We start from the raw sequence: 22,145 nt of genomic DNA, 5'->3' as shown, positions 1-22,145 counted from the left end.
TATGTATGTCTTTGTTTATCCTTTACATCGGACAAAGATAGACATGTGATTTAACTATCAGGTAGCTTACCAATAGGTTGGAACAACCGGCCCTAAAGAATATTATTTCCAACTGAATTAAAATTTGCTGGAATTACAGAGTTGTCAAAGTTGTTAAAAAAAGATTTGATTTGTTTATGTCATATACAAAAAATCTATGTTAAACAAAGGGCGACGCCATTTTGCCATTTTGTATTTGCTTTCCATTGCAAATTTATGCTGAACAAATAAAAATGTTCGTTATTAAAAAATCGACGTTACCGTGGCTTTAAAATTAATCTTGCTTTCCCAGGGTTTCTCAAAAATATTTTATATGCATAAATGTAAATTACATTCATGAATTTTATTTGAAAATCTTAACCTATTTTCCATTTCTAACAAAAACACGATTCGATATCGAACTAATTGCAGATGTTTTACATTTAAATAGCAGATGATTGCACTTCCTATTATTTATAAAATTAGTTAGCGATTTTTGTTGTTAAAATTATACTCAGCGTAAGAGCTACATCATTCAATATCAATTTTATCGTAATTAAGAGGTAATTAAGAGGAAAATAGAATAAAATGAGATTAACAAAACAAATATGATTAGGTTGTCCAAAAATAGCCACATTTCAGTAATTTCGTAAAATACTTAACTCTTCTCTGCAAGAAGTTGACGGTTATTCCAGGAATATAATGGGATATGTGTGTGCTCCTGAATAGGGGAATCGGAGAAATTAATACACGGGATATAAGCTAACAAGGTTTGTTATGATGTGACATTTACACAGCAGATAACAATGATAATTGCGACAGAGAGAGACAGAGAGAGAGAGAGAGAGAGAGAGAGAGAGAGAGAGAGAGAGAGAGAAAATAAGAGAAAGCTAGGAAGGAAAGGATTTAAGCTCCTGAAATGTGCAGAATGTCTTTTGCCGCGAAAGTAGCACTTTGGATTTTCAATAAAAGCGAGATCCGATAAAAGAGAAAAGGGCTCGTGTTGCATTAAGTTACATTCAACTTGTTTTAATAACACAGCCGTTTCCGATGTTTTTACCCAAACGGATTTATTTTTCCCCTCTAACTTTATACGCGACAGATTTCACGACATCTCGCGGTAATTATATAACACTAATGTAATTCAAATCGCTGGAGTGAAAAAAGCTGTAAAATATGCGCCCGGCTGATGTAACGTCGTTTCCTCATAATTATTAATGCTCGTGTGTTAGTACGGGATTAGACTTGTCATAAACGAATATCGCTCGACGCATCGAGCCGCTGTAGATAGGACGGCTTGATTGTGTTACGATAAAATCAATATTCTATTAACTCGTATGCGTATCAGCGTTCAGCTCGTGGGAAATGAGAATCATTTCGCGCTGATGGAACACGAACGAGTGCATGGGACGTGGATAGTGCACATAGACAAATAGTCATATAGCCTGTCAGCTGTACCATAGTTAAATGCGTAAGCACACACACTCGCCGATGCTCGAAAGCACTACAAAGAAGCGCTTGATTCGAGGAGATCTCGATCCTGTCAATCTCGAATCAGTTTCCATTATCAAGCGATAGATTTAACATGTAAAACATGTGATTTAATTAATTTAAAGATTAATTTCAATTTAATAGAAAGGTCTGAAATGTTTGAAGTAACGCGATATCCTTTTGCATAATATTTCCTGCCTAACACAATTATCGTAAAGTGTACGTATAGAAACTTTGCAAAATTCAACTTTTCTGGGTTAATCTTTCATAATCACAAGTTTCATTATCTCCTTTCATTATGGTAAGTGCAGGGAAAATTATGGATACGCGTATGTTAGCGCAAATTAATTAGTCGTAATAAAGACCCAGGGGAGAACTAGGCACACAATCAATTTGCGCATTTCATCAATTTCTACCATTAAATTTATTTCGATGGCTACGTATGCGTGATAGGCACCTAAATACAGACCAATGAAAATGATCGCCGCTATTTATCCTCAAAATTGAATTGCTCATCGGTATAAACAGCGATACCGACAATCTCTGCGTCGATCTGCCAGTATTGCAGAATGTTAATAGTATAATATAATTCGCCGATAATTCGTGATAAGCGCACGTCGACACAGAACGACGCTAAGCCAACTGTGATGAATGGGCAACGAGTCGAGAATGAGTCGATTAACGGCGATAATGAAAGCCGCACTACCGTCAGATCGACGGAGATACGAAACCGGTTCGTCGTTATCAAGTTATTCCCCCCTTCCCCCTCCCGGGATTTAACCCGATCATATACCGCAAACCCTCTTTGACGAAAAGTCGATATAGCAAACAATGACCCGGGTATCTTCAAAGTTTCTCACGTGATCTTTTATTTAAGAAAAAGAGAAAAGTTTTGAGATGGAAGTTGCAAGATCGAAAGATCCGACGAAGACACTGCAAGCGTCACTGATTGATTGATTAATAAAAAAATTGGTAACAGAACTCTCCCCTATGCTTGACTATGGTATAATAATTTCCAGCAGTATTTTAAGATTTAATTGTAACATTTATATTATATTTTAATTGTATAATATTCATATTATATTTTATTCTTAAAAAGTTATATAGAGTACTTTACATATATCGAACTTATCGCACAATAAACTTTTTAAGTACGCAAAAAAGAAGAAGAAAAAGAAAAGCGTGCGCGCAAAAACATGGGCCATGTAGTGTTAATGAAATATTTCATAGCAAGGACGCGGAGCAGTGAATTTTCGCAAAAGCTTTCTAACGCGAGAAAAGCGCGCAATAAAGAAGTCAGCTTTCCGATATTTATTCACGACCGTAGAAATAGGTTGGGGCGGCTTCGGGACGATAGAAATTTCGCGACATCTCTGTATTGTGCAAAACTTTCTTCTAAATATTAGAATAATATCGTACTTACGTAAACTTCGTGTCGCGCGCGCGGGGAATGGCACCAGCTGCGAAATAATATGCTGGAGATGAGAAGCGAACGTAAAACATTTATAAACCTTGTTACCTCTGCCATGGGACGCGGAAAATGTATAAAGTCGAGACAGTTAATCACTTCTCTCTCTCGCCTTAATCCTCATGCTGTAGCATCTGCCTGCGAGAGATTCGTGTACATGCATAATTATCATTCCACTCTAATTATAAGTCACATTTTATCACGGGCAATAAAATTAACCACAGAGTTTTCAGAATTGCCCATTTTCAACAGTTTTAATTTCTATTTTATTTCATAATTTATTGGAATAATCTATTTTATAGCTAATTGCAAGTGCAACGTGGCTACGTAAGTTGAAAATTATGAAAGTCTGTACTATCATAAATCAAGTCTCCTGTACGAACCATTTGATACATAATCGATACGTATAACGCATGCCGGCGATTAGTCAGAATATAACAAATGATCTTCGATAGTATACTCGATCGTGTGTTACAATGGAGCGAACAATCGTTTTAGTATAATTACATCTCAAATCTAATATGCAGTTCAATTGAAAAAGTGCGTGAGTATACATCATTAAATACGTTAACTGTGATAAAACTTTTAAAATCGTTTTTTCCTTCTAAATTCCATTTTTAAAATTAAGTGAAAGTTAAAGTCTTATTAAGTCTAAAGATTTTGATTTGCCTTTACACAAATTATCGTTCCTTCGATATTTATAAGAAGTTTCTAATTTCTTCTCGCTCAAAGCATTCTAGATTAAAGAAACTATAATTTTATTTTGAAATATCTAAAAGTTGTTACAAGAAATAAAAAGTTTATATTAAATACACAACAAAAAAATATATAAAAGTATTTAATCTTTCTTTAGGTAAAATTGGATTTCAAATTCCACGTACATACACATCGAAAGTAATCCTGCAATTATAAATATATGCTTTTTTGCAGCATTTTATAACTAGCAGTGAGTATAGGCAACGATTATTCAGTATGCATATTTAGGGATGGCAAAATCTGATACAATATCGCGAAATTTCATCCCGTTATAAGATGTCCCTCGACCTAATATCACGCGCAATAACATTTACATATTCGCGACATTAGGACCGAAATGCGGTTTCCATGAAAACATGAATTTAATTGTGTTTTACATTATTAAAACCGCTAAACGTAGCAAGTCCTCCTGCAATAAATTTTCACATTTTTTACTACATTTAGACACATACATTTATACACAATGCCGTCCATAAATTCCTGATTTAATAGAAAATACAAAAATTAAAATTCTTATAAGTGATCTATTTATCACATTTAAAAAAAAAGATTAAATAATAGAGTTCTTTCAATAAATAATAATAATAATTAAAGTAACAATAATAAAAAAATAAATAAATAAGACATAATATTTTTGAATTAATCTTTCTCCATCGCTTATTCTTTTGATTTGTCAAAACTTCCGAATATCTTGGATATATGTTTATGTTCATTTCATAATACGGTGCGGAAAGCGCGTTTTCAAAGTTCATACGCCCGCGGCAACCATGACAAAGGACAATGTATTATTAACCCGAAGATCTCGAAGATGCGCTAAGCCAACATTATTCCCGCAGCTTTATTAGAATTTTCCTCAAAGAGACTCAATAAGCCTGGAGGGATAAACTTTTAAGATACTCCGCGAAAGAGAGAAAGAGAGAGAGAGAGAGAGAGAGAGAGAGAACGCGAACGGTATTCACGTGTACAATTTCCAGTTAAGATAATTCGAAATCTCCATTTCATCCTGAGAAAACGAAAGATAATTAAGAGCCCGCGGTGTTCGTCGATCTTCGACTCGGCGTTAATTACACATTCAGTCTCCACGAACAATTGCCGCGGTCAAACATGCGACCATTTGAACGTTTGCGTAAATTAAATACATTTGGTCCGTAATGTCGGTTTTATAAATGTCTGGTGCATTGTAGTAACGAATATTATGCAGCAATCGCGTAAATTTTATTATCGCCGCAAATATCGTTTATTGTATTACTTGTATTATTTTATTTTTCGACAGTTTTATAAGATCATAAAATAAATTTGTCATTTTCCTCTACTTTCCATCATCGTTATGACATGACATTCGAATTATATATAGCTTAAGAAATTTTCAAAGATATCCGATGTTCTTATCACGCTTTGCTCTTGACACATTTTTGCTGAATAAACTTCTCAAGTATCTTAAACACACGTATCTGTGAACATCTGGTTTAGAGCCCCCTCAACTGTCAACGACCGTTGGACGACCGTCTCGTGGACGTCCGACTATGCAAACTTCTTGATTTATGTTCGCCAGGATTAATTACATGCGCGAACTTGAAGTAAACATCATAAATACGAATGAATGCGAGCAATAAATCACTCTATTATCAACAATCTCGCAGGACGCGTCCTATCCATTATTTTACGCAGCAAAAGTTGCGCTTTGCCAGAAATTATTAAACATCATAAGGGATAACGCATCATAAACCTTAAGCCTCTCACATTTAAATTATTATTCCCAAAGCGAATATTGTAATAACGCTTAATTAAACAGCAAAGAAACACGTGGCAAGTCATATTTCGAAGTAAGTCTCATTAAATTCGTCATTTAAAACTCATCCGCCATGTAAGGGCTAATTTCGAAATTGAAAAAACGTTCGCGGGCTCGCCGTCCGCGTCAGCGGGTTGATTCGATTAACAATTTTCGCTCAGAAATAATTTCATGCCACGTTACACACCTTCATTAAATCGGAATCTGACCTCGGAATTTCACGTGATTTTATTCTGCCGGACGCGCTCATCGGGGCGCGATATCCACGACAAACCAGCGGACTTTTCTTTCCTGTGACACGTCGAATTCCACAGAATAATCACTTCTTGTATATCAGTCTTTAGAATATTTTTATCCTATTCCGCTATTTTCTATATAATGATGTAAATGCAGAAAAGCCAAATTGTTATGCCAACAGATCATAGCATTTATAACCTACTAAAAATCGACAATTATGATATTAAATAAAATATTTTATATATTTATATTATTTTTCTCTTTTCTTGAAAGATTTTGAATTTACACTCTCAGAAAAGAATTCTAGATACAATACTATTAGGATCGAAATAGAGCCAATCATATTTAGTATTGAAAGAAGAATATTTTAATCTTAAATAGAGGAATTCTTAAATCTAGAATAATTCTGAATGGATTTAAGAATTCCTCTATTTAAAATTAAAATATGATTGGCCCTATTTCGATCCTAATAGTATTGTATCTAGAATTCTTTTCTGAGAGTGTATATCCTACGTACGACGGAGAAAAGTAAATATATTAATTGGATGTCAGTTGTACGGTATGTATCCGACACGGCATCATTTATTATTAGCTCATCTTTATCCATAGATTGTGTATACCTTTTGGCATCTCTAGACGATTCGTCACATCTTTCCGAAAGAAGCAACGCGCGTATCAGGAAAAAAATCGCCATCAGTTTAACGAGACGTATATATCGATGATCGAGAAACGCGATATCAAGTACAGGGCGACATCCTTAAGAACGACAGCTGATGGAAAGGATGACACATCCCTTGCGCGGAGGGACGACAGATCGAGGAAGAGCGTTTCGCACGTCGCCGAGTCGCCGTCGGCGGGCCAATTAGACATAAAAGTGGTCGGTTGAGAGTAAAAGCAAGCCCCGGGAGAAAGAAAGTCGCTGCGCCGAGGTCGGGAAAATCACGAGGGCGAGAAGAAAGCGGAAGAAAATCGTGAGAAATGTCCGCCGGTAAGTGGAAGTGGAATGCAAACGAATTAAGCACTCACCGCGATGCACAATGCACGGATCTGGCTATCGGAGGAAGTGGCAACACGCTCCTTCGCGTATTAATAGCGGTCCAGCGACTCGCTTGGAAATTGAACTTCTCTTTCGCTTCTCCGCGTCAAAGAGCACTCGCGGGAGCGGCGCTTTGCGGCAGAGCGTGAACGATTTCCATAATCCAGCAAGCACTTTAGCGCCCTTCACGCCGCGCGGTTAAATACCACTCTGCTTGACTCTTCTTAGAGCCACACAGGCTTGTTAGTCTGCCATACACATCGTAGTGCGTAAATTTCTGATTGCCTCGCGGCACCAATTTGCACCGACGTCAGCCTGACCCATCTCTGTTTCCACTTGAACACGCTCGCACCTCTAGATTGTAACGATGTAGCCTGTAGCGCATTAGTATGCGTGCTTGTATCGTTTTTATAGAGTAATGTAATGTTATACTAAATCCTTTTAAACTATACATATAATTGTAAAGAAAGTATTATTTGACGATTTTGTGTTTTCTTCTTTTTCTGAAGGTTCTAAATTCAGAATAACGACTGCAATAATGACAATTTGGCTAGTTATGTTTAGAACGTCGTAACCATATTAAATCTCTTGAAATAATTAAGCCTTTTTTACTCAATCCAAGAATGTAATCTTTATTGCATGAACTCTTTTTATATTACTTCTATATAAGCATTATAATAACAATTATGATAATTTTCGAGAAGAGTTTTAGGAAAGTTTTAACTAATTATATATCAAATTTTTTCCGTATTTTCCTCATCACAAAAAGCTTCCAAAACCTTGACACACATTCATCTCGTTATATGCATATATTATCTATAATTCTACTATGTATTATGTAAATATGCAACGTGTATAATTTATTAATATAAAATTTTCTTTTTGAAAGGATTATCGATGTAACTGTTGAGAAATGTTAATATCAAATTGAACATACATTATGCAAGCCAAGCGTATCTTCGCAACATGGAAGAGACGCGTGTCAATTATAACCCGACTATATGCGAGGAAAATTAATGTTTAACAGTAATATCCGAGTAATTCCGCATAGGGAATATTCAAGTCTCCAGAAGAATTATTTACTCCAGCTGTTCTAATCAATTATATATGATAAATTGATTGATATTTGATTGATAAATAATATTCTATATAAAAATATATTTTAGTTATGAAATATATATCTTTGCTCACATTTCTTCTATATACATAGAATATTATTTAACCAACATATTTCTCAAGTGAGAGAGTGTAGAGTAATTTTAAATGGCAATTTTTAATGGAAAGTAAATGAATATGCATCTCTTGCAAAAAAACTTAGAATTTTAATCATGATTGTCTCAATATTGCATTTCCAGTTCTTTCAGAGAAAAGCGACTCAAACATTCAATGCACTCAAGATGCAATAAGCTTGCTCGGTTACGTGATCTCGCCCCAATCCGTATGCATCTTTGAGTCGCTAGAGATGCAGTTTATTTCTGTAGGAAGCGTGGCGTAAAAATGGGAAGAAAGAGCTGACCTGCCAATTTCGGGCGAACCTTCTTCGATTTCGATTTTCGATGGAAATAGTTCGTGCTGTTTTCTCGGTGAATTCTCGGTGCAACTAGTTGCTGTATTCTCGTAAATGGTGCACACATTTTGTACAGACGTGGGATTTAGAATTACCGAGATCCATTAGACTGACATTAGGCTTTTGAGAAAACTTCTGTGCTGTATCACTTTTAGGTATTATCCACCATAATATTTTTTCTTCAATTAATTATAATTCTTTACAAATACACCTATCATACAAACGTAATAATTATTATTAGTTTCTTATAGTTTAATTACTGGTTGGAATCTTTATATATTAAAACTTTTTCATTACAAATATACATATTAACAATATCTCTTTGCCGTATCTCAGCTAAATGAGATATGAATTTAAAATTGTATTTAAATTTAATTCACTTTAAAATTTAAATAAGTTAAAATAACTATATTCTTTATCATTTATTCCCGCATATGATTTATTCTGTAAATTTTCTGTAATAATATTCAGAAGATAAAATTAAAGTCCAATTCCCTTAAAATTAAATCTACATAATTCCTATTTTTGCCATAATAAAAGTTTAATTAATGAAGAATAAATGATATATTTATAATTTTCCCTACGGTAACGGACGAAATCGATTACGAGATAAAACTTTAAACTAAAATTTACTCCTGCTGTCCGTATAGAGAACTTTACGCGAGACGTTCGCAATAGATTAATGGCTGTCAGGCATTTTGATTTTGATCGAACTCTTCTTAACATATATAGTGACGAGCACGAAGCAAAAGAGTAGAGAGACTCGTAATCGAATGTAATTTCCATTTGTATGACATCGTAGGAGATTACCGTGAGATGATCGTGACCCATTTCCCACGCCATGACATTTAGCCCTACATATACGAAGCAAGATCAGGTCTCACAGGGTAGTTTAAACTTTAAACACATTTTACGGCGATGTAAACGCATCGGATGTAAACGCTACGGATGTGTCCGCAAACACATGATATCAACTAATAAAATAGACAATTTGCGGTAAACGGTTATTTCTTCACTCGCATTGTGTCTGTACGGGGTGTTTAAAATAAAATCACGGTAGCAACGGTGAAAATGGCGCAACAGAAGATTTCTCGGAACGTGATAAAGAATACAACTCGTAACGTCTTCACACTCTTGTACTTTCCATTCTCAAAGACGGTGAAAGGAAACTCGCGACAAATCGGGAAAATACTCGAGTGTGTGAAAATCCAATGAAAAATGAAAATCCCATATGCTCGCTTACTCGTACTTTATCACGGCAAGCATCCGCGAAAATTGTATTTTCCATGCCAGTAAAAGCTCGAGAGTATCGCGCGGAATATGAACCACTCCTCTCGCGATACTTCGCTTTCCTCCGGGAATATATAATTTCGTTCCAATGTACACGGGCGCCACGAAAGGGAAAAAAGAGAGCCAAAGAGTTAGAAAGAGAGAGAGAGAGAGAGCAAGGAGACTATTTCGCAAATGGATCTATTTTTGTCCGAGGGCTCAAACGCACCGTGATAGTATCTTGGGTAACTGGAAATTCGACGCATTTCTCTCAGAGAAAGAGCACGAAAGTACGTACGGATTGAGAAAAATCGTCGATTATTGTTCGAGAATTTTAGTTCCTCTATTAGTGATGGGAATTGTAGATAGGAACATTATATCCTAAATTGATAAAAATATACTTCTCCGACTTTTAGTAGCCCAAAATTAATTAACTAAAGACTCTCGATATTAAAATTAACGAGTAGCAAAGAAAAGTGAGCTTTGAAAGCCAAATGCGGTTTATATAGTTGTACGTGAGTTGATAACATTTAATAATTCAATACAAATTATAAATCATACGTTTCGGCTCTACTTTGAGTCATCTTCAGCGGTGATAGATAAATTAAATAAAAAAATCAAACGTACTAAATTGTATTAAATTATTAATTAAATGTTACCAGCATTAATTAACCGCGTTTGACTCTCGAAGCCCACTTTTTCTTGTTACTTATCAATTGCAAAAATGATATTTTGCCTCTGCATTTATTACAATGCATACCTATAAAGAAATTCACCCTTAATATTTTCTATGCCATTAAAATTCTCGATATAATGTTGTAAATTAAAAGTAATAAGATTGCAGGGGCGGATTAAAAAGCTCCGGCACGAACAAAAAACAAAGTAATTGCGAATACCGATTTCCCACGCGGCTCTTCCCTCATGTCCCAAACTTGGAATCGAATTACGCTCCAGTAAAGCAATTTCAAGATCAAAGCCACGCCACTTCCGTCTTCGCTGTCGGGGGTGGCGGTAAATAGGAAGAGGAGGAGAGTGCGGAAGATGAAGACGCGCGGTTTTCCGGAGCGTGTCGCGTTACATTGCGATTAATTCATAAATTTCGTCATATATTCAGAGTGCCGTTTTTTATTCCCCTCGTAACGTCGCGATTCTGAATAAATGTCACGTGTAGTTACGCACGGCCGCGCTGCAACTTATCCTCGCCCATTTCAGTTTTAATTGCGCCGTCGGAGAACCTTTTACGACTGCATTACGGTCAAATTATCCCGCGAAGAATAGGACGAAAGGATTTTACGATCGTGATGATGCATTTATGTAACCTGCTTAATAACTTAAAACCCAGTTGGAAAGTAAGGAAAAAGATGGCGCAAGCAAAGAGTTTATTTTATTCTTCAATGCAAACATTTTTCAGAAAGCGTATTCACTTAAATAATAAAAATATTGCCATATTTTTTTTAAAGCGATGAATTTTTAACTGCCCGACTTTACGTATTTCGCCAAACACGATCGGATATTGCTGTTTAAATCGAGGATAAAGGAAAAGAAATAGGGTGCATTCCGTTTCACGCATGATGCACATAATGCAGCATTTATCCTTGTTGTTCACCGAATGTTAAACAAAGATAAATAGTGCATTATGTGCGTCATACGTGAAACGGAATGCACCCTATTTCTTTTCCCTTATCCCCGACTTAAACAGCGAGACAATATCCGAGATCGTGTTTGGCGAAATATGTAAAGTCGGGCAGTTAAAACTCACCTTTAATATTTTCTCTGCCGTAATCGTTTTATGAGAAGTTATCTAATATATACAAAAACTGAATGGATATATAAAAACTGAAAAAAAAAGAATAAACTAAAAATTAAAACAGCTTTGATCGTGCATTCTAGTAGCTTAATTTATCGTAAAAGTTTCACCGATTGTTCCGATGTTTTCGCGCATTTGCAAATTGGGTTACACTGCAGTTACGTCGTCGTTGCATGGAGCTCTCAATCACCTAACAAAGCCGCCCCATTTTTCCGTGCAGTGCGAAACGTATTTAGCCCACTACACGAACGACCTATGTTAACAAACTGTGAGAATTCATTATCGCGGCAGAAGTAATTATTGTCGTCACCGCATTTTTCTCCGTCTTTAACCATCAATATCGTACATGTCGGTAACCATCGAGGAATAAAACAAAAAAGTATTCCATCAGCATTTCTGAAGAAAAATAGCTTGTTTACTTAGTAGGTTCGGGTAAATCGCGAGATCTACGATTCGAGGGGATTCCGTTTGAAAAACGGTGCCAATTTTGTGGATCTTAGATAAAAGTACAATCCTAATAGCCTAATACGGATTAGACTGCTCAGTCGTAAGAATTTTCCAAATGATTAATGATTCATGATACCTAAGCGTAAATTATCCGAATTAATAGTATCTACATGTAAATTGATATGAGGTATAATATAGTGCGTTTGCTAATAGTAGTATATTGTGGGTACAATTACAATATCACCGATTAATAAATGAAATATTATATTTTACTTTGGGAGTTGTGTAGTATTTTTTTAACAGAAGCCATAAATATCTCGTTTATTATACTTTTAACGTTATATCTGATTCCATACATATTCCATGATATATCTTCCTCGGAGCACTTTACAATTTTTCATTCGGCGCAAATAGAATAAATCACGCTGACGTTTTCTTTACGATGCGAATTTATTCGTACGCGCGCGTGCGAGCAGGAAATTCTCATGGCTCTCCGCAAAAGTGAACGGACTTACAGACCGTAGGGAGGCAATGGTGTGCGGATTATCGTCTCTGCATTAGCCATTCTACCCGCCCCATGTCCCTGCGGGACATTAGATCCGTTCCGGAACGCTGAACTTGAACATAGGCCAAGATTGCGCGAGCAAGAAGCAAATACTAGCGTGTGCATTTTGTAATTTGTGTAGTATTATGTCAATTAGATCGTTGGGTCGCTTACCGATCTAATGATCAGTTATATAAGAATAAATATGGCTACTTCTTTCAACACAAACAATTGCCTAATTGTCAAATGGCTTTTACGTATAAAATGGATTGATTAACATTAATTTTGGTCTAAACTTCTTGCAATACTTTTTCAAAAGTGGATTATAATAATTGAAGAATATAAAGAAAAGAATAATTCAAAACTCAATATGTAATTGTTTCAGTATAGCGCAGTGCAAAACATCGCAAAAAGACTACTTTATTTCTTTATCACAAACGGAATAAAGAGTGATGTTTCACAATGAGACAAATTTTTTATAAAATGTCGTCTGATTGCATACTGCATAAGGTAGTTTCATTAGCATTAAATTGCACCTGCACGTTTTATTTGCTCCCTTAACGGCGTTCGTGATATCTAATTGCAAATTTAATGCAAAGTAAAACGCTCACATAATTCAACTTTACACTTAGAATAATATATGAGTCAAATATGCATGCGATTTTATACACAGCTCGGTTATACACATTATATATACATGTAGACATTTCTAATTGAATGCATAAAATTTGATACCTATATAAAATCATCATCATATCTAAAAAAGGCATGTAAAGTCGATACTCGAATCTATCAAAAATTATTGTTGTCGCTTTACTCGCTTTTCCGCGATGCCGGTTGGTTCTCTCGCTGCGCTTAGTTTATTTGCAGCTGTCATCGTATATTTTGACAGTTATGTGTATTAAGGAGTTAATAGTGTAATAGTAATAGCATAAATGTTAAAGCTAAATAGCGCGCACAAAGCGCGCGTCTGTGGTGTCTAGTATATATAAAAAATGAGAGAGAGAGAGAGAGAAAAATAATTGTGAAAATATAAGTTAAGAAAAATTTCCATATTTATATTTCTATTCTTGTTAATTAATTTTTTGCTAATTTATAATGATACTTAAAATGCGACAACATACCATGATCTCATTGATGCATCAATCCTTTTTTAGGTCAATGCTGCAATAAAGAGAATAGTAATGCTCAAGAGAAAATACCGTGTCATAAAATGTTGAAAACTGAGTGCACTAAACGGTGAAATAACTGCATAATTTTGCTCAATTTGTCGAGAAATGTGTGCGAAGGGAAGACCCGATGTTAAATGAGATACAAAACTATTACGCTTGCTTTCACTTGTAGAACTTTTGGCCAATGTAAATTCAACGTTTTCTTAATAGAATTTTAAAGAAAGTTTTAATTTGCAATTACTTAGCATTGATATAAGAAATTTCTCCACTATTATCCTTAATTAATTTAAAAAGGATATAACTATATATATATAAAACTTTCTAAAACCAATTTTGGGAATTTGTAAGACTAATGTATCTTAATGTAAGAATCAGTAAATTTTTGTAAATAATAACTCGCATAAAATTCTTATTAAAACAAAATTTCAAATTTGTCAAAAAATCTAGCTGAAAATAAAAAATTCCACAACTCTAAAGCACAGTATGCTTTGTAAATAGTTTTATACAAAAGACTACAAAACAATGCGCGGATCATACGACAAGTTTTAATCACGTCGTCATTTAAACTTCGGTGACTAAGAGAAGACGATAAAAAAATCATGGTCGCGATCTGTATCGGCGAGAAATTTAACCAGGTTTATCGCGCGTCGCGCGGCATGATAATAAACCGGCCGTATTTTTCCCCGCAATGCCTGCATAGCCAATGGGATGCCGCAGACCGGATCGGTTTACTGTGAGCGAGGAGTTATGGCAATAATTATCGGGTTTTGTGCATTCGCCACTAGACGCGCCGATAGTTAACGAGCACTTCGCACATTCCATTTGCATCGACAACGCATGGGAAATGCTTCACAGGATAACCACGGTGTGTGTGATCGTCTCGCAGAGAGAGCCTCGCCTCCGAGTCTCGGCCGTGAGTTCTCCGCAAATATTTGACGCCCGTAACGCGAGGCGTTCACGCGGCGCGAAATTGCGGATTCGCGCTCGAGAACGTCGATCCTGTGCCGCGAAGTCGATCTTCCGCCATTAGCCGTGAGAAAAATTTCCGTCAAGTACAGTTCTCACCCGTGAAAACTCAGAGAATCGGAAAATCAGTGTAACCGAAAGTACGACTGAATGAAGGAGAGAACTCTCACATTTATCATTCGAAGGCGCTGACTTTGCTGTTCAATGAATGTGTCCTTAACACGTTATGGCGTAACTGTGGGATGTCGCAGTCTCGTTATAATAATTGAAGATTCCGTTCAAGGAAAAAATATAAAAAAAATTAAAGATTTTAATTTAGCATTTTGTAAAAATGTAGAACTAATATATGTCAGAAAATTTATTATATTTAATGCAAAAATGTAATTGCTTGTATATATTACTTACTGTTTAATAAAAAAGACTGCAAGTAGATTTTTTTCTAATTAATCACAAAATATGCTAAAAATTTGCTAAATCTAATAACTCTAATAATTACTTTATTAAAAGTGATACATATGTTTCCTAATTTATAATTTTAATTATCCTTCGCCTCTTTTCTTTAATAAAGCCTGACATTTTGATTTACGTCCTTCGACTGAGTGCGTAAGAGATATGTTTCTCAAAGTTAATGCGTCACTCCTACATATTCAAGCTTTGTAAAGAAGAAAATGCTACAACAAAGAAGTCGCGTCGAGTTTGAGAGAAGGAGGTAATAGCGTGTGCATTGTTGTCCCTGCTTATACGAGAAGCCCGAGGAGAATGCGAGGGAAACCAGAGCGCGTTTCAGAACTGTACACCCTTCACAAAATGGTACTCTGGTTCCTCGTAACGGTCGTCTTTTAAATTTTAAATAAAGCCGGGTTTGCGCGAGAATTCCGCCATCCAAGCAGGTAGACAATGAATTTCTATCGTGGGTCAGTCTTGCCGTACCGAGAAGTCAGCTTGTCGCGAGGCAGCGGGGGTGTTCCCATGGAATTACCTTGCCCGAATTGGCCAGAATAATATTTTGATTCCCGCGGGGGATAATATATTCGTCGTTTCGCGAAAGTCCGAACTCGGAATAAATTTTACGAGTGAGACGCACTGAGATCGAAGGAGGAAAGGAGAGGGGCCGGACTACAATAACGAGGGTGAAGAAAGATGCGACCAAGAACGACGGAAAGAAGATCGGTTCATGTTTCGACGTGACGCCCATAGAGACGACGAAGATGGTTGGAAAGAGTAAAGTCCAAGGATCAATTGGGCTTTGATCTTCGAGTTGACCTATTCGAATACTGTATCTGATAAGGAGAGTATGTATTTGCTTAAAGCTTTGATCGAGATAACATGAATTTCGAACTTCGAACGACCTGGTTCTTGCGTAAGCATCTTACATAAGATCTTAAAATATATTATAAGCATAAATTTACATAAATAAAAAATATAAGAAATTAGAAATTGATATAAACTATATGTGGGCAAAATAAATTAAAATTAAATATTTATGCGAGCAGATACAATTCATAATGTCAAAATTGCAATAAAAAACAATATACATTTAAAATACATTCTGATTTTTACAAATGTAAATATATATGTATATCGGCAATAGTTGAACTAAAAGGTCACGATAAATTTTTCTTTATACATTAAATTAATATTAAGCGAAACTTAATTGCTTTCTTGTGATAAATATATTAATTACAGTTGCTCATCGAAGTCATTCATTCAATTCAATCTCAGTTGCGTATCCATGCATGAAGATAATCCTCCACAATAGTAGAGATATCAAACATCCTCCCATTTATAGCTATTGTGATAGCTATTGCGATAGCTATACTTTGATGTCATAGCGATGGTTTATGCGACGGCAACCATCGGGAAACCGCAAAAGCGGATGAGAATTTTTGTGTCGAGATTTTATAGATTCTTCGCAAGCCGCAGTCACTGTCTCGGAAAATAGGTTCTTAAACAAAGGTCGGTGCGCACGCGGGCGTCACTCTATACCTACGAAATTCCATTTTCCGCTGTAACACTGGAAAAACTTGGCGAAAGTGTGATATTGGTATCGATAAAAGTCAGCCATTTTTCGATGCTGCACAAGAGAATTCTGTCGATTTCATTTCTTTTTAGGTTTTTTTTTTATATATGTTCATCTATAATCAATTTTAAATCAAATTAGATTTCTGCTGCTTTAAAAGAATTCCGCGACACAAAGATGTCATTCGTGAGAATTAGTTGAAAATAATTATTACTAGTCAGATTAGTATGCCAAATTAAACAAAACAGAATTAGTATAATGTAGTAATTTTATGATAATATACTATGTTTTACAATAATATTCAGAAAACAATTTTTATTCATAAAAATAATAATCATAGTAATTCATAAATTAGTAGACCCAACTCCCTTTTTATGCAGTAGGTAGATTACGTTTCGCGTAAGAAATCGTGTAAAAAATGATGCTATCAGAAAGATTGAACTGAAACAATTGCGCAGAACTTTAAACTTCTAGCTTAATACGCACACCCTCTTTGGTTGAAGGTATATGATTTTTATTTTTATAAAAGAGGAGAAATATGCGCACGCTGCTTTATATAGAAAATTGTTTACATGACTGATTGTGAGGTTAAAGAGAATAAGAGTGAACAAACAACGCGTGAAAGATAATCGAATTATGACTGACAATAACAATCGAGTGGTTGAAATATGATATTGGAGCTACAACGAGATGATTGAAAAATATAGCCTGTGTAGGGCTATTACTCGCATTCTTAACATGATAATATGGGGGACACGTGTCTGATGCCAGAAACAAATAATTATAAAACAAAAAAATTAAATTATAAAAAGTAAATTATAAAACAAATTTAAATATAAGAAAATGAAGCGAGAAATTGCAAATGTTTTAAATTAACTGATATATTGTCTTATACAATACTTATGTTAGTTATCTCAGTATCTCCAAAAATCAATATGAAATACATTCAAATAATAGATTAGTTAAAATTTCGTAATTTTAACAATACACTCTTTCGTCATTTTAGCAAAAACTTATAATTTAACAAAACATTATTGATAGATAGCTTTTCAGTAATCTGATACCGAATGTTGTACATGATACAACGCATTCTAACAGCGTGTAGTGTGAATTCTTATGCGTTGTTAAGATTGTAAGCTGACTAGTACTATAGCATTAATCTAGCTATGCGGTAACGTAACATGATAAAGCCCATAGATTCTGTCTGCCAAAGGTCAAACCGGGTCCCGACGGTACATACAGCAAACGTTTGATTTGTGAGTTCGAGGTTTCGGGGCTAATAAGTAGTTCAGAGACACAACGTCGACCACAGTAGTTCTACCCGATGATAAAGCGGACGTGGCTTCCGACTTAAAGTCGACAGACGATGATCGATTATCTTGCATCAAAGCTTGACAAGAGGCGAATAAAGCACGATTTGTGAACATAAATGATAAACAATGCTTTTTTGCTTTCATAAACAAGGAAATCTCTTATTTCGTGGATATTACAGGCCCAATTTAAACGTAATATTTCTATTCTCTTAATTGAGAAATGAGAAAAAAATAAATCTTTATTCGAGATTTTGTTCAGACGCAAACAATTGCCTCTAATATGCTTCTTGCAAATTTATACTATCCTTCCGCTGAGAAAGTATTACTAAGATTTTTATCAAGCTTCTAAGTGCCGTGAGTTCAAGATAACGCCCGCAAAGATAAACGAGCGGCGGGGGAAATTCGATGAATCATAACATATCATTTTCTTTACAACGCTGTACCGGCAAAATTGACTTTTGATAAGATCGATCGACAACCTAGACAAACTGCTCGGGACTCGCAATTTCGCAAAGAATTTTTGTTTATTTTCATAAAAATTTCGGTTAGATCGTATCGTATACATACCCATCGGATTGTCTATATATTTAAATTATATAATCAAAAATTTAAAGTATACTTGTAATTTCCTGAAATAATATTCTGAGCTTTCTCTTGCAATATGACTTTAATTTTACTCACCCTATTTGCTTGATATATGATTATAAAGCCTTCTCTTAATATTAATTGTTTATAAAACCTTATTTCATTACTTTTCCTCGCGTTTATATTATATATTTGGAACATTAAAAGTTGCAAAATTTGATACGTTTCTCGTACTTCTTTTAAATACAGAGAAAATAAAGAAATTTTATATTTAACGAACAATCAATTTGTCCCGAACTGACTTATCGCGCGCCGATGTTCACACAGTCGTCTAATGCGCGACAAGCGAATTAGACGCGGCGGGAATTTACAAATTAATCATCCCCGAATGCCGGGCATTCATGCATAATCGTGCCGAGTCGCGCTCGCTTAAAGGCGAACGATCCTGAATACGTCACCACTTTCCAGTCGCTGGGGGAACATACGAGATCCAATTACCGCCGCGGTGAGGATGCGTAATTAACATCTTTGATGATGTTCCCCCAGAATTACCAATGCGCGCTCGATCAGGCTCCCCCTTCATGTATGTACGCGAGGAGACCGAAATTTAATTAATCACGCGATGTAATTGCCGCGGGAGTCTCGCGCCCGAGACCGGAATAATCAAAACGCATTCTGCAATCGCGCGATTTCAATGGTTCGGAGCACATCCACCGCGGATTTCCGGCGATTGTTATGTCCCCGCGCGTTACCGCGCTCTGCGAGGGAGGCAAACTTTACAAGCGCGCGTGATGTATTTTCCAAATTACGCTCGAAGGACAAGCGAGTTTGATGAACTCATATACATAACACAGCAGTTGTACCAACGGCAACAGTTTCAGCTAAATAAGCTTGACTTAATGATTTGTTGTCTCTTTCTATATAAATTATAGCTTCATCTACAATATAGATTAATTAGTTTTAAAGAAATTTTCATTTTCCGTCTATTACTAGTTCTAAATAATATCAATGCTGTCGGTTTTTAAATGTCGTCATAAAATGATGAAATATTTATTTGTTTTTGTCTGCAATTATATTTGCTGAATAAATAACTATTATTTTAATGAAACGGTAAAAAAAAGATATCGAACATTGCAATTTCAATGAAATTATTCTGCGGTAAATTACTATAGGTGCACGGCATCGCTTCACGAATTATTCGGATTGTTATTGGTTTTCACCCAGGCAAAAGAAAAACAGGGTAATCTTACAGCCGATTACCAAGAATGGAAAAATCGAAGGCGAGAAAACAACGGGAGAGACAAAGAGAAACGGTGTTGGGATCTCGTCAAGACTTAACGAATTTATTTAGGTCTGCCTAATTGGATTGCTTTAAATCCCATTCGTTTCTATCGGAATCTACGTGATCCACTTTATATCTGTGTAACTGTGTGTCAATTACCGATATCCTATTTACACATGTAAGTGTTTATCGATCGAGTAATCAAATATTACCAATAAACCGTCGACTTTATCACGTCTTGTTTAATTTAAAATCTTTGCGTTAATTGAAAGGGTAAGATAATGCAATGGCTAACACTATCAAGAATAAAACATTTCAAGGGTCCATCGCAGGGGAATTTGCATATGCAAATAGCCGTGAAACTATGAGCAATTAAACTTTCGCTACAATACATCATTTTGTCTGATATTTATTCAACAATCTCGGATTTTTACAATTTTTAAATCTACATTTAAATCTACAGTTAATTGAATATTTTTATGCATCGCCGTGCTAAACAAAATTATGTAAATATATTTCAATTCCAAATTAATATTGTTAATACAGAAATTCGTTAGTAAATCTCGATTTTCGCAAAGTTCCATCTTTAGGACAAAGTCGTTATCGCTATTGTATAACTTTTATGTTATAATAATCATGACATCTTAATTTTTCGAGGGAACTAAAATGTAACTCAGCGCATCTCAAAAGATATCTTAATAATCTTTATTTGAAATACATTTCAGTGCACTGCAAATCCAAGTGTGTTATGTTAGCTGAAGCTCTTTTAAATCACGTCATTTAACACGATTAAACGTATTAACTTTTAATTTAATACAATTAAACGTGTTAAATAATGTAATTTAAAACGTAAAAAACCATGTAAAAAAAGCTTAAGTCTAGTGTGTTATTTTTAGACGTTTATGCGTGTGGAAATGACACACTTAGATTTGCAGTGTGAACAATGTCCATTCAATATCAGAAAAAAGATTGAAAATTTAATAGTATATTGTGCACCAAGGGGCGAAAATAGCGTTTTTCAGACGAGTGTGAAGTTTGGCGCCCGAGCCGAAGGCGAGGGCAGCAAATCAAAAGAGTCTGAAAAAGCTTTCGACCCGAGATGCACACGATATTTTTCACAACATTTTTACGGAAAGTTCGACCTCCATGCCTAGAGAGGGGCGAGAGTGGTCAATTTTACGCCAGGGCGGCATAGCGGGCGGAAAGTAATCACTAGGCAGGAAAGTGGTTACTTTCCGCTCGCTTATGCCGCCCTGGCGCGAAATTGACCGCTTTCGCCTCTCTATACAGGCATGGAAAATCGAACTTTCCGTGGAGGTGTTGTGAAAAAGTATTAAATCTTTTTATATAAAAAAGAATATCATAATCTGTGCAGAAGTCTTTTGTAGATATAGAGAGCAATTTACGAATCGATAATATCGGCCGGCTTATTATACGTACACATCCTTTACTCGCCTTTTATCAAGATCATCTTTTGAGAAGCGCTGAGTTACATTTTAGTTCTCTCGAAAAATTAAGAAGATGTCACGGTTACTACGACATTAAAGTTATACAATGGCGATAACGATTTTATCCGCTAAGAATGGAACTCTGGTGAAAATCGACTCCACTATTTTGGATCTTTCTTTTTTTTAAATTCCTTATCTCAACGCACCGCGAATGGGCGTCACGTGCCTCGTTGCCTAGAAATAACCGTGATAAAACTCACGAAGACAAAACGGAAAACGCCGCGGGGAAAACTTTCCCGCGAGAGATAACTTCGTCCTGGCGCCGGCTGAATATACATTCAAGTTTTGAAACACGTGAAAAGTAATTTCGAGCGTTACTGCGATTCTGGACCCGCGCTGCGGGCGAAGGCTGGCCCGCAGCAGGACGAATTACCGGCAGGTTAATTGTGAGATGGTCAGAGGGAAGGCACATCGCGCCGCTGATGTACCACAACCCTAAAATTGAATTATGTCATCCCCGCATAAATATGCATGAGATATGTCCTTCTGGCGCTTTCTAGATGCGGCTCGCTAAAAACTCTCGAACAGATGGAAATTTACGATTCGCGGGACGGTCGACGAGAAAAACGCGCGTAAAAAAAAACGCTGTCACGAATTGATAAGAAGTATGAATCTGTCCGTTTTAAATCAATACATTTAAGCATTTATCCAGGATTTGGATTAGTTTGTGTGATTAATCAACATCAAAAGATATCGTATAGCTTATAACAATTGTAACAGGGATCAAATTTATGATCCCCAAATTGAAATTCGGAAATCTGTTTTTAAATTCTATTAATTCGTGATGCAAGTCTTCCTTGAATTCGTCGGCTTTGATTGTCTTTTCTAAGTCTTTAAGTTTTAGGGGGAGTGGAGATGGATCTTGATTTA

General features: G+C 35.7%; 2 protein-coding genes across 4 annotated transcripts in view; one reads left to right on the top strand and one right to left on the bottom strand.

Moving 5' to 3' along the window:
• Positions 1 to 22,145, bottom strand: part of LOC112457300 (midasin) — a 110,387-nt gene that overhangs the window by 63,966 nt on the left and 24,276 nt on the right.
• The window catches only part of LOC112457297, a 47,139-nt gene that overhangs the window by 13,071 nt on the left and 11,923 nt on the right, over positions 1 to 22,145 (top strand). Inside the window, exon 2 of one of the 3 annotated variants that reach the window (XM_025020241.1) lies at positions 6,396 to 6,747. The exons of 1 other annotated variant lie outside the window; for it this stretch is intronic. In XM_025020241.1, coding sequence (XP_024876009.1) covers positions 6,738 to 6,747 — 10 coding nt within the window. In that variant the 5' untranslated portion in view covers positions 6,396 to 6,737. Of the gene's footprint in view, positions 1 to 6,368; positions 6,748 to 22,145 lie in introns of all 3 variants that reach the window. One more of the 3 variants, XM_025020240.1, reaches the window with a different exon arrangement.

This window comes from Temnothorax curvispinosus, unplaced genomic scaffold (assembly GCF_003070985.1).
Source record: "Temnothorax curvispinosus isolate PA1 unplaced genomic scaffold, ASM307098v1 QBEX01007734.1, whole genome shotgun sequence".
NCBI lineage: Eukaryota > Metazoa > Arthropoda > Insecta > Hymenoptera > Formicidae > Temnothorax > Temnothorax curvispinosus.
Note: the sequence above shows the minus strand (reverse complement) of the source record. Positions and strands in the feature narration are given on the sequence as shown.